Here is a 12,944-nt window from a genome sequence, read left to right as displayed (position 1 = left end):
GTTTGCAGTCGTGTATGCTTGTCAAGAGCAGGGCTCATTAGCCACCAACGGAGCTGCAAATGGAAAATATAAGTTAGTCCTAGAGTGCACAATGTTCCTGAAGGTCAGCAATGGTCTTCCTCGGTCACGAGTTGACGGCTATCATATTCCTAATATCAATGTATGTAAACTTAAAAACGAAGGCTTCACAACCTTACTGAAATATCGAATGTTTGTTTGTTGAAATAGTGAAAAAAAAGTAGTAAACTTGTATTATGAAACGTTTTAATATTTCCAGACCTGCTAGATAAATCAGAGGAAGATGGACTGCAGAAACTTGAACTTGCCAAAGAAGCTTTAGTTTCCAGAGAAAATATAGCTGACGATGCGTTGGGAGATGAAGATTGGAATGTTATCAGTTCAGCTAAGTAAGTGGTACTTTGTGTGGTATGGAACTGAATCTTTGATAACCTTTAGGTTTGATTGTGTGGACAACAATCTGAAGATCACTGTATTTGAAGGCATGAAAGTCACATAGGCTTTGTTAGATGCACATATTCAAGAAAAGTATTTTTAGTGGCTTTGTGGTGAGAAGTTTGCTCCCCAACCACATGGCTCTGGGTTCAGTCCCACTTTGGGGCACCTTGGCCAAGTATCTTCTACTGTAGTCTCAGGCTGACCAAAATCTTATGAGTGGATTTGGTAGGCAGACACTGAAGAAGTCCTTCCTTTGTGTGTGTGTGTGTGTGTGTGTAAAATATGCATATGAAATGTGTGTGTGTCTTTGTATCAATGTTTGTCCCCCTCACCACCACCACTGGCTGATCAATGGTATGTCTACATTTAGTATGATACACAGATGGCTGTTTCAATTTAATATAACCTCAATTGTGAATACTGAATGGTTTATGTGTTTTTACTTTGTAGTATGACCGGTGAAGAATACTCTGGTAAAGAGAAGCTTGTTCTACTTGAAGACTGTGAGCTAGTTACTATGGTGGATGTTATCAAAGGTCGTCTGGAGGTTACTACAACATACGTATACTTCTTTGACTGCAGTCCTATGAAAGAAGAAGGTAATTCAATATTGTTTATTCCGCAAACACCTTCATGTGCAAAAGAACAATGTTGTTTACTACTGCAATTATCTCTGACCCATTATTGTCTTTCCAAATAATAATGGCTATTCATCTCTTATTATGTTGTCTGTTCTTATTTTCCTGTCAACAAAACGTCCTGTAGCTCAGCACTTTTAAAAATAAACAACTCTCTTACTTGAACAACTGCTAAAGGTTAGTGATAGAATGAGCATTCAGCTGTGAAAACTACTCCACCACTATGTATTTTGTCTAACCCATGCTAACATGGAAAAATGGATGTAAAAATGAATAAGTATACATAATATATCTATATAGGAGTGGCTGTGTGGTAAGTAGCTTGCTTACCAACCACATGGTTCTGGGTTCAGTCCCATTGCGTGGCACCTTGGGCAAGTGTCTTCTACTATAGCTTCAGGCTGACCAAAACCTTGTGAGTGGATTTGGTAGACAGAAATGGAAAGAAGCACATTGTGTGTATATATATATATGTGTGTGTGTCTGTGTTTGTCATGCCATCGTCGCTTGACAACCGATGTTGGTGTGTTTATGTCCCCGTAACTTAGCAGTTCGGCAAAACAGACCAACAGAATAGATACTAGGCTTACAAAGAATAAGTCCTGTGGTTGATTTGTTCGACTAAAGGCAGTGCTCCAGCATGGCTGCAGTCAAATGCCTGAAACAGGTAAAAGAATAAAAGAATATATATTGTTGTGTCTGGGGAAAGTCATTTTGTTTTAATGTCTTATTTATTAACACACACACTGGTTTGATTTCTACTCATTTACTTTTTTTTTTTTCTTTTCTAAGATAGTCATTGCTTCTTGCAGCCTCTTCGATAATTGTTGACTCTATTCGTTATTGGGGATGTGTTCTTTTTGTTTGTTAATATATATCCATTTTGTCTCAGTTTGGAAAACTCACTTCAAATCAGTTCTGCTAATTTCCTTGAAGAACAATATTTGTGTCACATCTATTCAACACTGCAAAATGTAAACCAAGATCACATTCTAGAAACCTAAGGATTCTAGCTGAGTGTAGGTACAGGCATAGCTGTGTGGTTAAGAAGCTCGCTTTGCAACCACATGGTCTCAGGTTCAGTTCCACTGTGTATTACCTTAGACTAGTACCCTCTATGATAGTCCCAAGTTGACCAATGCCTCATGAGTGGATTTAGTAGATGAAAACTGTGTGGAAGCCCATTGTGTGTGTGTCATCATCCCCGCTGCTTGGCCATTGGTGTTGGTTTGTTTACATTTCTGTAACATAGCAGTTCATCAAAAGAGACCAATAGAATAAATACCTTAAAAAGACTTAAGTACTGGGGCCAATTTGTTTGACTAAAACCCTTTGAGACAATGCCCCAGCATGGGCCCAGTCCATTGACTAAAACAATTAAAAGATGAACGATATCTATTCTTTGTATGCAGTCATTTTATGAATTCACTTGAAAATACCGTCCAACCGCTGGGACACAATTTAAACTTAAAGCAGTTTTGATTAATAATTCTTGCTTTTAACCACTTTCTACTAAGGTTACCCTTCTACTAAAATGGCCCTTTTTTGCATTGATTAAAAATAGATTTCAAATTGTAATGTTATTCTTTTCACCTGTGCAGTTAGTGTTTTCTTTAAATAATTTGCTTTTCAGCTTTTTCTTTTCACCCCCTATTTCTGTATTTCAGGTGGAGAAGATTTTAAGTGGAACCTATCTCAACTGCGAGAGATTCACTTCAGACGTTACAATCTACGAAGAAGTGCCTTGGAATTATTCCTGATTGACCAAACTAATTACTTTTTAAATTTTGAAAAAAAGGTTTTTATCTTAACCCTTTCGTTACTGTATTTATTTTGCGATGCTCTGTGTTTCTTTCAATTAATTTTAAATATAACAAAGAATTTAGTAAAATAACTTAGTTATCATTCAGCTAGTGTTAGGAACATAAATTGTGACTAAGGTTTGGTGGAAGACTTTAATTCAGAACTTATGAAAACAAGACATTTGTACTACAGAGCCAGAGGCGGTTTCAGTCGGGTTGGTATCAAAAGGGTTAATTCACTACCATTGGAGCAATTATTCTCTGATTTGACTATAAATCTCATCAGTTATATTTCTAGCTGAAACTTTATCCTGATTCTAAGGCATAATGGATTAGTGGATTATAATAAAAAAACTTTTTGTAACATTATAACAAAGGATTAGTGAAATTATTCATTGAAACAGTGTAGGAGGGAAAAGTTTTAAAAGACACAAGTAGAGAATGTATCAAGGGAGATAACTCAATATTTTAAAATGGTTTCTCTCTTGCGATCGGTTTACATTAAGTGCTACAGGAATTATAAGAATAAGGTTGCTGATTGGGTTTTGGGTCAGATATTTGACTTACTTGCTTAACTCTTTAGCATTTAAACTGGCCATATCCAGCCAAGATATTTTACCTGTTTCATGTTCAAACGAGCTAGATCCAGCTTCTCCCACCTACCCTATAAGGTCATTCTAAAAATAAAGAATCACGCCATTGAAATCTTGACTCAACGAGATCATTCCTGATTAATTCCAAAATAATGTGAATAACTAAGTATTATGTTTGACTGGGTAATCAGAATGTTCATGGGTTAAACCCTTCACTTTATGTAGAGCATAGGCCATCAATAACTTTTCTCTACCTGAGGCTGTCTTTTCTACTTCTCTCCACTTGGATCCGTTTTTCCAGTTCTGCCAGCACAGAACATGGACGTTAAATGATGATGATAATGTCTGTATCTTTAGGCGCAAAATATAAATATATACTTCTGCCTAGGAAAAGGCAAAGTTACAGAAGAACTGATGACAAATCAAAAGCAACGATACTTGGACAGCCTTCCCTCAGGAAACCATATGAACGGATGGGTTGACCATCCCTTAAGGAGACAATTATACTGTTCTATATTTAAGAAAAGAAAATGCCCTAAACATAGCTGGAGACATGGGTTAGATGATTTGTCAGGATCCAATGGGTTTGAGCACGGCATTATGCTCCAGTGTCTGTTTTGGTATGGTTTCTATGACTGGATGCTTTTCCTAGTGCCAACCATTTTACAGTGCTTTTTTTTCATGCTGTCAGCACTAGTGAGGTCACCATGCATCTTACAAATCTGTGAACCACAAGGGAGGGGAAGGCCAGCTTTATACTAGAGGATAAGGAGTTAAAGTGTAAGGAAACATGGGGTAGGCACTGTAAAGGAACTGCATGGTCATTCATGTTTAGCTGGGAGAGTGAGAATTATCGGGTGGAACTGCAGAGATAAATTATAGGGATGAGGTGACCACGTGGCCTCTCAAGGAACGAAAATGAGTTGGTGGGGACAGAGGAACTAAGAGTTGGGGTATGTGGTGGGTTTGTATGAGTAGGCTACACATTCATTTCATCATGTGGCAAGGATTCCTGATAAAAAGGCAGATGTTAGCAGCTAATTAACTTAATAATTGTTTGTAGAAAACTATATTTCATTAACTGTTTTACTGAATCCTTGCTTTTGGTTACAGGTTCGTAACAAAGTTTACAGTCGAATACTCAGCCTTCGACCTCCCAATCTCATCTATCATGGTACGAGATCACCAGCAGAATTATTAAAAGCTTCGGGACTAACACAGGTTGGTTGCTTACATTTCTTTTTCCTGTATATCTGAGAAAATCACTACTACTTGAACTGGTGTTTGGAAGGATGTATGTATGCAGTTATCATAAATTGTTTATCAATTAATAAATCTGTGTTTTGAAGATGTAACTTTTTTGGAGCCATGATATCAAACTTCATTAATTATTAAGGTATACATCTTACAAAATACTTGGTTACCTTGTCAATAATGGTGCCACATAAAAAGCACTGGTGATGGTGACATGTAAAAAGTGCCGACCCATGCACTCATAGCAAAGTGGATGTTAAAAAATGAATCATCATTATCATCAACATCATGGAAAAGGGACATTAAATGGTGATGATGATGAAGTAAAGTCACTGTTAGTGATGAAACAAGAGGCTTGTATTAGTTTCAATACAAAGAGTCACTGTCGGTGATGTTAGGAGTCACAGACTTTGTTGATATGAGAACTCACTGTTTGTGTCAGTATGAAGAGTCAAGGAGTCAATGTTATGCTAATATTTATGTGAAGAATCAAGGATTCATTGATTGTGCTGATATTTATGTGAAGAGTTGAAGAGTCACTGTTTGTGGAGCCATTGTGCTGATTTTGATGTGTGAAGAGTCAAGGAGTCATTGTTTGTGCTGATATTTATGTGAAGAGTTGAAGAGTCACTGTTTGTGGAGTCATTGTGCTGATATTGATGTGTGAAGAGTCAAAGTGCTGATATTGATGTGAAGGGTGATATCTAAAAAAAATTTAAATTATCAAGAAATTAATTAATGTAATTGATTTATACTTCAGAAATGGGTGCAGAGAGAAATCTCCAATTTTGATTATCTGATGCAGTTAAACACAATTGCTGGGCGGACATACAATGATCTGAGCCAGTACCCAGTTGTAAGTTCTTCACATTCTACTTTATGACTAATACAACACACCCTCTCATGCTTTCTACTCTTTCTTCCTGCCCTCCCACTCATCCCCCCTCTCTTTCTATCTCATGCTGTTACACAGTACATTTTTACGTGATTAACCCTTTAGCATTCAGATTTCTCTATCAAATGTAATGCTTATTTATTTACATTGTTTTGAATTAATCAGGTATTATCTTGTAGCCTTGAGATTTTGATGATGTGATTGTTTACGTCTAGAATGACACTGTAGGGTAAGTGCGAGAGACTGGATCTGGCTAATCTGAACATAACACAAGTAGAATATTTGGACCTGATAAGGCCGGTTTAAATGCTAAAACGTTAGACAGGGTGCCAGTCTTGTATTTAATGACATTGTACAGTATTTAGTGTAAAATTTGAACTCACCGTCTCTGAAATAGTATAATTTTTCTTCTTTGAATCCAAATTATATGTTTATTTGTTTATCCTGATGATGACAATAAGAACAACAATAACAGCAATATAAGAAGAGATGAAATAGTTTCTATGTTCCTGTGTCATAAAAAAAATGTAGTTTGTTTGTCTAAATATAGGAAGAGAAGGTTGATGGTAGTGGGGTTAAGGTTTACAACAACTGTCATATATATAAAGAATAAGGAGAAAATGGAGAGGTAATTAACAAAATTATTTATTAATTAGAAAATATGACAACATCTCTGACAGCTGTTTCGATTCAGAAATATTTAGATAATTCATAAAGTCAAAATCCTTATAAGATGAATCTCTTTAGCGGTAGTAAGGATATACATGTTGAGATAACAGCTATAAAACCGTTAACTAACCAGTATCTTCATTGGATTTATGATCCCTTAATGAGGTTTATTACCTTTATTTGATATATATATATATATATATACATATATATATATATATATAAGAGGTTTGGGTATCCAGAAAAGCAAGTTTAACGTCCAAAATATATTTTTATTTTTATTCTCATATTTCCCTTTATACTTCCTATATCTCTCCCTTGCCAGAATAACTTCCATATTGAACTCTATTAACTCTCTCATATCATCTCTGATGATGGGATATCTTTTATATCCCTGAAACAGCTGTAAGACTACCCTTCTCTTTATAAAATGTCCTAAACATTTCACACTGTCTTGGCTTTGTTGTCTCATTTTATTTAATACATATATTTAGAGAGAGAGATAGATATATATATATATAGACATATACACACACACACACACGTAGATGCTAACTTTGGTGGTGCCACATAAAAAGCACCCAGTGCACTCTATAATGTGATTGGCATTAGGAAGGGCATCCAGCTGTAGAAACCATGCCAAAACAGATGACTGGTGCCTGGTGCAGCTCTCTTGGTTACCAACTCTGGTCAAACTGTCCAACCCATGTCAGCATAGAAAACAGACATTAAATGATGATTTTATCTGCTCGCAATTTTTTCTAACAAGATACCAATATTCTATTATGATATTCTGTAATTCTATGTGATTTTTCCATAATGTGTTGTTTTACATTTGGCAGTTTCCTTGGATAATATGTGACTACACATCTTCAACTTTGGACATCGATGACCCTTCAATCTATCGTGACCTCTCCAAGCCTATTGGTGCTGTTAATCCCAAACATGAAGAAGAAATCAGGGAAAAGTGAGTCGTTTATCTATTTTTTCATCTTTTACTTGTTCCAGTCATTGGATTTATTCTCTCAGTCTCTTTTGCTGAACTGCATTGTTATGGAGACATAAACAAAGCAACACCAGCTGTCTAGTAGTGTGGGGAAGGGGTTGACATACAGACACGAAGAAGCACACACATAGACATGTCCTTCATCATCATTTAACATCCTGTCACCAACCTTCGTCTGATCCAAAGTGAAGTAATATTTTCTTGTGACCAGACAAGCCTCCATGGAAGATCAGAAATGAAGAATATCCCTTGCGTGACAGTGACTCTCATTTACAACTCACTCACAAACATGCACGCATGTACACACACTTGCATGCACACATTTTGTGTTTTGCTAAGAAGTAGTTCACAGTACAGAATTTTTGATTTGTCACACATAACAAATGACTCCAAATCTTTGAGAGAGTCAAGAGGAATCAAGCCTGGATAGTTTGTACTGGCATTAACTCATGTCAGTTGTAATAATAAAGTCAAACCAGATAGTGTTATTTTGAAATGATTTAGTATGTATGTTTCAGGTTTGTTTGAGATATAATAGGAAATGCATCCATTATGTAAACCTTCTTTAGTTAAAGCATTTCAAAACTATGAAGAAATTGATGGAAATATTTCAATATATTTATGGTTTGAATAGTAAGTTGGCTACTAAGTTAGGAGGATGGATATGTATAGAGAGGGGTAGAGAAAGAGGAGGGACCAAAAGAGCGAGAGAGAGAGAGAGAAAAGGGGGTAAATGAATAGAAGGATATATAAAGTGAGGAAGGGAAGGAAAGATGTATGAGTGAATAGTTTTGGAAGAAAATGGGATGGTTTTATTTGTTTGCATACAAAATCAGGATTGGGAAGGTCCTCTCCCCCAAATTCTTGACCTTCAAAATCTGTTACTCTTCATCAAATTAATTATGTCGCTACCATGGTTATAATTTAATTGCTAGTTTTCACTTCCAATTTTTCATTCAAGCTCTTGAGAACCTGTCTTTGGGAATAAACTCATCTTTTCTAATTTGTTTCTGTCTTTTACTATGTTCTTCCTTGATAGATTTGACTTGTTTGAAGACCCCAGTGGTACAGTGGAGAAGTTCCATTATGGTACTCACTACTCCAATGCTGCCGGAGTCCAACATTACATGATTCGACTGGAACCTTTCACCACATTACATATACAGCTGCAAAGTGACAGGTGAGTGAGTCTGTGTCTTCTTTGACTTTTCTACTTTAAATTTTTGTTTCATCTACATTCAAGTACTTCTGATAATGTGAATACCCCAGTCAGTCTATTGATGTTTAATCTTTATATATATATATATATATATTTGTGTGTGTGTGTGATTATTAACATCGAAAAATACCTTAGGAATGAGAACCCAGGTTCGAAATTTCCCCAAGACACCTGATGAAGGCTGGAGGGTATATCAGCCGAAACGTGTTAACAACAAACAAGATGAGGACAAATATCTGTCAAATGTAAATAATGTAAATAATAAACCATTCATGTTTCTAATATTCCATCACATTCTATTACTTCAGATTTGATGTTGCTGATCGCCAGTTCCATTCCATACCATCTTCATGGCAGTCGATTTATGAAAATCCAAATGATGTCAAAGAACTTATTCCTGAATTTTTCTACCTTCCTGAATTTCTGTATAATATGAACAGTAAGTTAATTTTTTCCTCTTGTATTTTTCACTGTCTTTTTTTTTTTAAACCTCTCCCTGCGATTCATATTCCTAACATCACCCCCCCCCCCCATATCTCTTCTATTGCATCCCCCTATTTCTCCGTCTCTACTCATCTCCTACACCCCTTTTGCACCCTTCCAAACTTACCTACCCACTCATTGTGCCAAAATCTTCTCTATCACTTATATTCATTCCTGATAGTTTGAGAATATACTCTGACATCATCATCATCTCTCTCTCCAACTCTCTCTTGTTCTCTTTCCCTTATCCTCCTTCTCTATTCCCCTCTTTCTCTCTCTCTCTCTTTCAAATGGGGTTGCCACATATCTCTTCTACTGCAATAGACCTTTATCTGTCTGTCCTTCAGCCATGGTTTAACTTCTCATCTTCTGATACAAAGGCATCTCCCTTTCTAATACTCACCCCACCCCTCAGTTGAGCGGGATCTTGTCTTGTGACTTATTTGGTGACCTCCCTGGCAGCGGTGCCATATAAAAACCATTCAGTCCACTCTTTAGAGCGGTTGGCATTAAGAAGGGCATCCAGCTGCAGGAACCATCCCAAAACAGACATTAGTAGAATCCTCAGGATTGCCACCCCCTGCTGAACCATCTAACTCTGTCAGTATAGAAAACGGACATTAAATGATGATAATGATGATGATAATTATTATTTTGATGAAAAAACTTTGGAATTAATTATATAACATTAAGAAACTGTTCTTTCTTAAATTTCTACAGACTTTGATCTCGGTACTCTTCAAGTCACTAAAGAACGTGTTCACGATGTTATTTTACCAAACTGGGCCAAAACAGCTGAAGAATTCATTTACCAACACAAAAAAGCTCTGGTAAACATTCTTTCAATACTTCTATGATTTTATATAATTTTTGTCCTGTATCTATTTTCACTGGTTCCAATCATTGCACTGCTGGTAACTTTTTACTAAACCATCAAGTTATGGGGATATAAACAAACGCACACCTGTTATCAAGCAGTGGGAGAGGGGACAAATGCAAACATACTCACTCACACGCTCACATATGGTGAACTTCTATACAGTTTCCATTTACCACATTCATTGTCTCAAGGCATTGGTTGACCTGGGGCTATAGTAGAAGACATCAGCCGAAAGTGTTGCTCAGTGGGATTGAACCAGAAACCACATGGTTACAAAGTGAACTTCTTAACCACAGCTATGCCTGCACCAAGAATATTTGGGGTTTTTCTTTTTTTTTTTTTTCTAAAAGTGATAAAATTCTAACCAATTTTCTCAATTTTTCAGGAATCAGAATTTGTCTCTAGTCAACTTCATAACTGGATAGACTTAATATTCGGTTACAAACAGAAAGGACCTGCTGCTATTGAAGCACTTAATGTTTTTTACTATTGTACATATGAAGGTAAGTTCTGCTCTGGTTTCCAGGCTACATTGTCTTACAGCTACACCATCAGTACTACCTATATATATATATATATATATATATATATATATATATATATATATATATATATATACACACACACCAATAAGGAGCAAATAATTCAGGAGTGAATATTTGCAAAGATATTATTAACTCTATTATTATCCAGGGTAATATAAGTAAATTGAATATAACAGAATTAATAATACAGACTATTGCAGACCCAAAAGAAACATTAAATAGCTGAAGGATTAAAATTTATATTAATCAAAGGACATACTGAGTATGTCTACTTGCTGGAAATAACAGTAAAAATTCTTATTTAAACTGCTGTAAAAAATAACACTGATAATAACTACAGAAGTCAACCATATTATCAGTGTTCTGTTTTTGCGGTGGTTTAAATAAGAGTTTTGACAGTTATTTCCAGCAGGCAGACATACTCAGTATGTCCTTTGATTAATATATGTATATATATATATATATATATATATATATATGTATATATATATATATATATATATATATGTATATGTATATATATATATATATATATACACCGTGATTGGAAATCATTACAATTTGTGCGTGACTCTTCCACTTTATCTCATCCTCCTTCTACCTGTCTTCTGTTCTACTTCCACTTTTCTCTTTTTGTCGCCACCAATAATGCCTACACCAACACTCACACTCTTTCTCCATGCCTGACCACCACTCCTTCCTCCAACACCTTCAATCCCTTCTTTGCTGTTTTCTTGCTATTGTTGTATTTCAGAACAGTCTTCTTTTTTGTTTTTGCCAAATAAACACACGCACTATATATTTGTTCTTCACTCGTTTATCACTGTTCTTATCCTAACTCGTGTCCATTGTCTGGAAATCTTTCGTCACACATCTGTGACCTCTTCAGTGATACTTTTCTTTTCAATACAAATTACAACAAACGTAAATAAACAAACAAAGTTTGCTTTTAGAAGCGCTGAGATGTCTTAGAAAGTTAAAGAAGTGATTTTAAATTCTCAATCGCAGAATAATGCTAATAATATAGCCTGAACAGGATAAACTACCACTATTTTGCAGAGAAAAGTGTAGGTGGCTAGCTGTGGTACTTTTGCTCCACTTACTCATGTGTGCTCTTTGTACACACAAAAACGAAAAATGACCATCCTGAAATACAACAATATCTGTTTCAACACACAGCTTCACATCAGGAATCTTGCAACACAAACTGATAAACGTAACAAAGAGAATGAATTTCAATTCAAAGTGTCATAGAGTTTACATCTGGATGCTGAAATGATACGGCTTGGTGGTTGATAGGACAAGACCTAAGTGTGAAGTGTAGGCTTCTATAAACTTTGGGTAATTTGTGATTTGAAGGATATTTGGCTGCTAGTTGTAGCTGGCTGAACAGCCTTGTAGAGAGATTCCCCTCATTTATATATATGCATGGAATGGGTCGACAGGTACATTGTTCCGCTTAAGTATGTGAGTACTAAATAAAAACGAAATAGGGAAAACAAAAGATATTGATTATTGCTCAAGATACTTTGATATTTATGTGATGTTATATTTTGGAAGGTGATGTTATGTTTTGCTTGTTATGAAGGTTTGCGATTTCCTTCTTCTGTTTGTTGTAGGTGCTGTTGATTTGGATGCTGTAAAAGACCTAACAGAAAGGAAAGCTCTAGAAGGGATGATCAACAATTTTGGCCAAACCCCATGTCAGCTACTGAAGGTCTACTAACATCAGTTTTTCTCTCCTGGTTTTATTATTAAGGTGGCGAGCTGGCAGAATCGTTAGCATGCTGGGTGAAATGCTTAGCAGTATTTCATCTGCTACTACATTCTGAGTTCAAATTCCACTGAGGTCAACTTTGCCTTTCATCCTTTCCAAATCGATTAAATAAGTACCAGTTACGCACTGGGGTCGATATCATTAACTTAATCCCTTCCTCCAAATTTGAGGCCTTGTGCTTCCAGTAGAAAGGATTATTATTATTATTATTATTATTATTATTGCTAAGGGCAAAGTCGACCTTAGAGAAATTTAATCTCAGGGCATAAAATCTGATGGAATGCCACTAAGCATTTTGTCCAGAATGCTAATGATTCTACCAGCTTGCCACCTTAAAGAAAGCATTAATATTATAATATCCAACATACTCAGCTTGTACATTAATGTACCAGCTGTCCTTTTCTCGTGAACTAAAGTCGTATCTTTTTCCCATGCCTCAAGAACTTTGCATAGACTCCTTGTTCTGCCAAGTAATGCTGTTTCCTGGATGTGTTCTGTATTCATTTTTATCTCTATCTTTTCCAATCATTTCTCATTTATTTTCATTCACTGGCAGGTGTCTTAGGGAAATTTAGAACCTGGGTTCTCATTCCTAAGATATTTTTCGATGTTGGGTTAGTAGCCCGCACTCTTAACCACTACGCCATATGCCCGTGGGCATATGGTATAATGGCTAAGATGAGGACAAATATCCGTCAAATGTAAATAATGAAAATAATGTACATAA

General features: G+C 35.9%; 1 protein-coding gene across 4 annotated transcripts in view; it reads left to right on the top strand.

Annotated features, from left to right (window-relative positions):
* LOC106874635 (neurobeachin-like protein 1) overlaps positions 1–12,944 on the top strand; it is a 228,537-nt gene that overhangs the window by 204,301 nt on the left and 11,292 nt on the right. For all 4 annotated transcript variants that reach the window (XM_089356297.1, XM_089356298.1, XM_089356295.1 and 1 more), the window contains exons 39-49: positions 278–407; positions 907–1,055; positions 2,762–2,892; positions 4,603–4,710; positions 5,504–5,599; positions 7,150–7,274; positions 8,353–8,493; positions 8,841–8,971; positions 9,736–9,845; positions 10,281–10,398; positions 12,060–12,157. In XM_089356297.1, the coding sequence (XP_089212423.1) occupies positions 278–407; positions 907–1,055; positions 2,762–2,892; positions 4,603–4,710; positions 5,504–5,599; positions 7,150–7,274; positions 8,353–8,493; positions 8,841–8,971; positions 9,736–9,845; positions 10,281–10,398; positions 12,060–12,157 (1,337 nt within the window). The remainder of the gene's footprint in view (positions 1–277; positions 408–906; positions 1,056–2,761; positions 2,893–4,602; positions 4,711–5,503; positions 5,600–7,149; positions 7,275–8,352; positions 8,494–8,840; positions 8,972–9,735; positions 9,846–10,280; positions 10,399–12,059; positions 12,158–12,944) is intronic.

This window comes from Octopus bimaculoides, chromosome 8, assembly GCF_046866305.1.
Source record: "Octopus bimaculoides isolate indiv1 chromosome 8, ASM4686630v1, whole genome shotgun sequence".
NCBI classification, from domain to species: Eukaryota; Metazoa; Mollusca; class Cephalopoda; order Octopoda; family Octopodidae; genus Octopus; species Octopus bimaculoides.
This window is presented reverse-complemented; position numbering and strand designations above follow the sequence as displayed.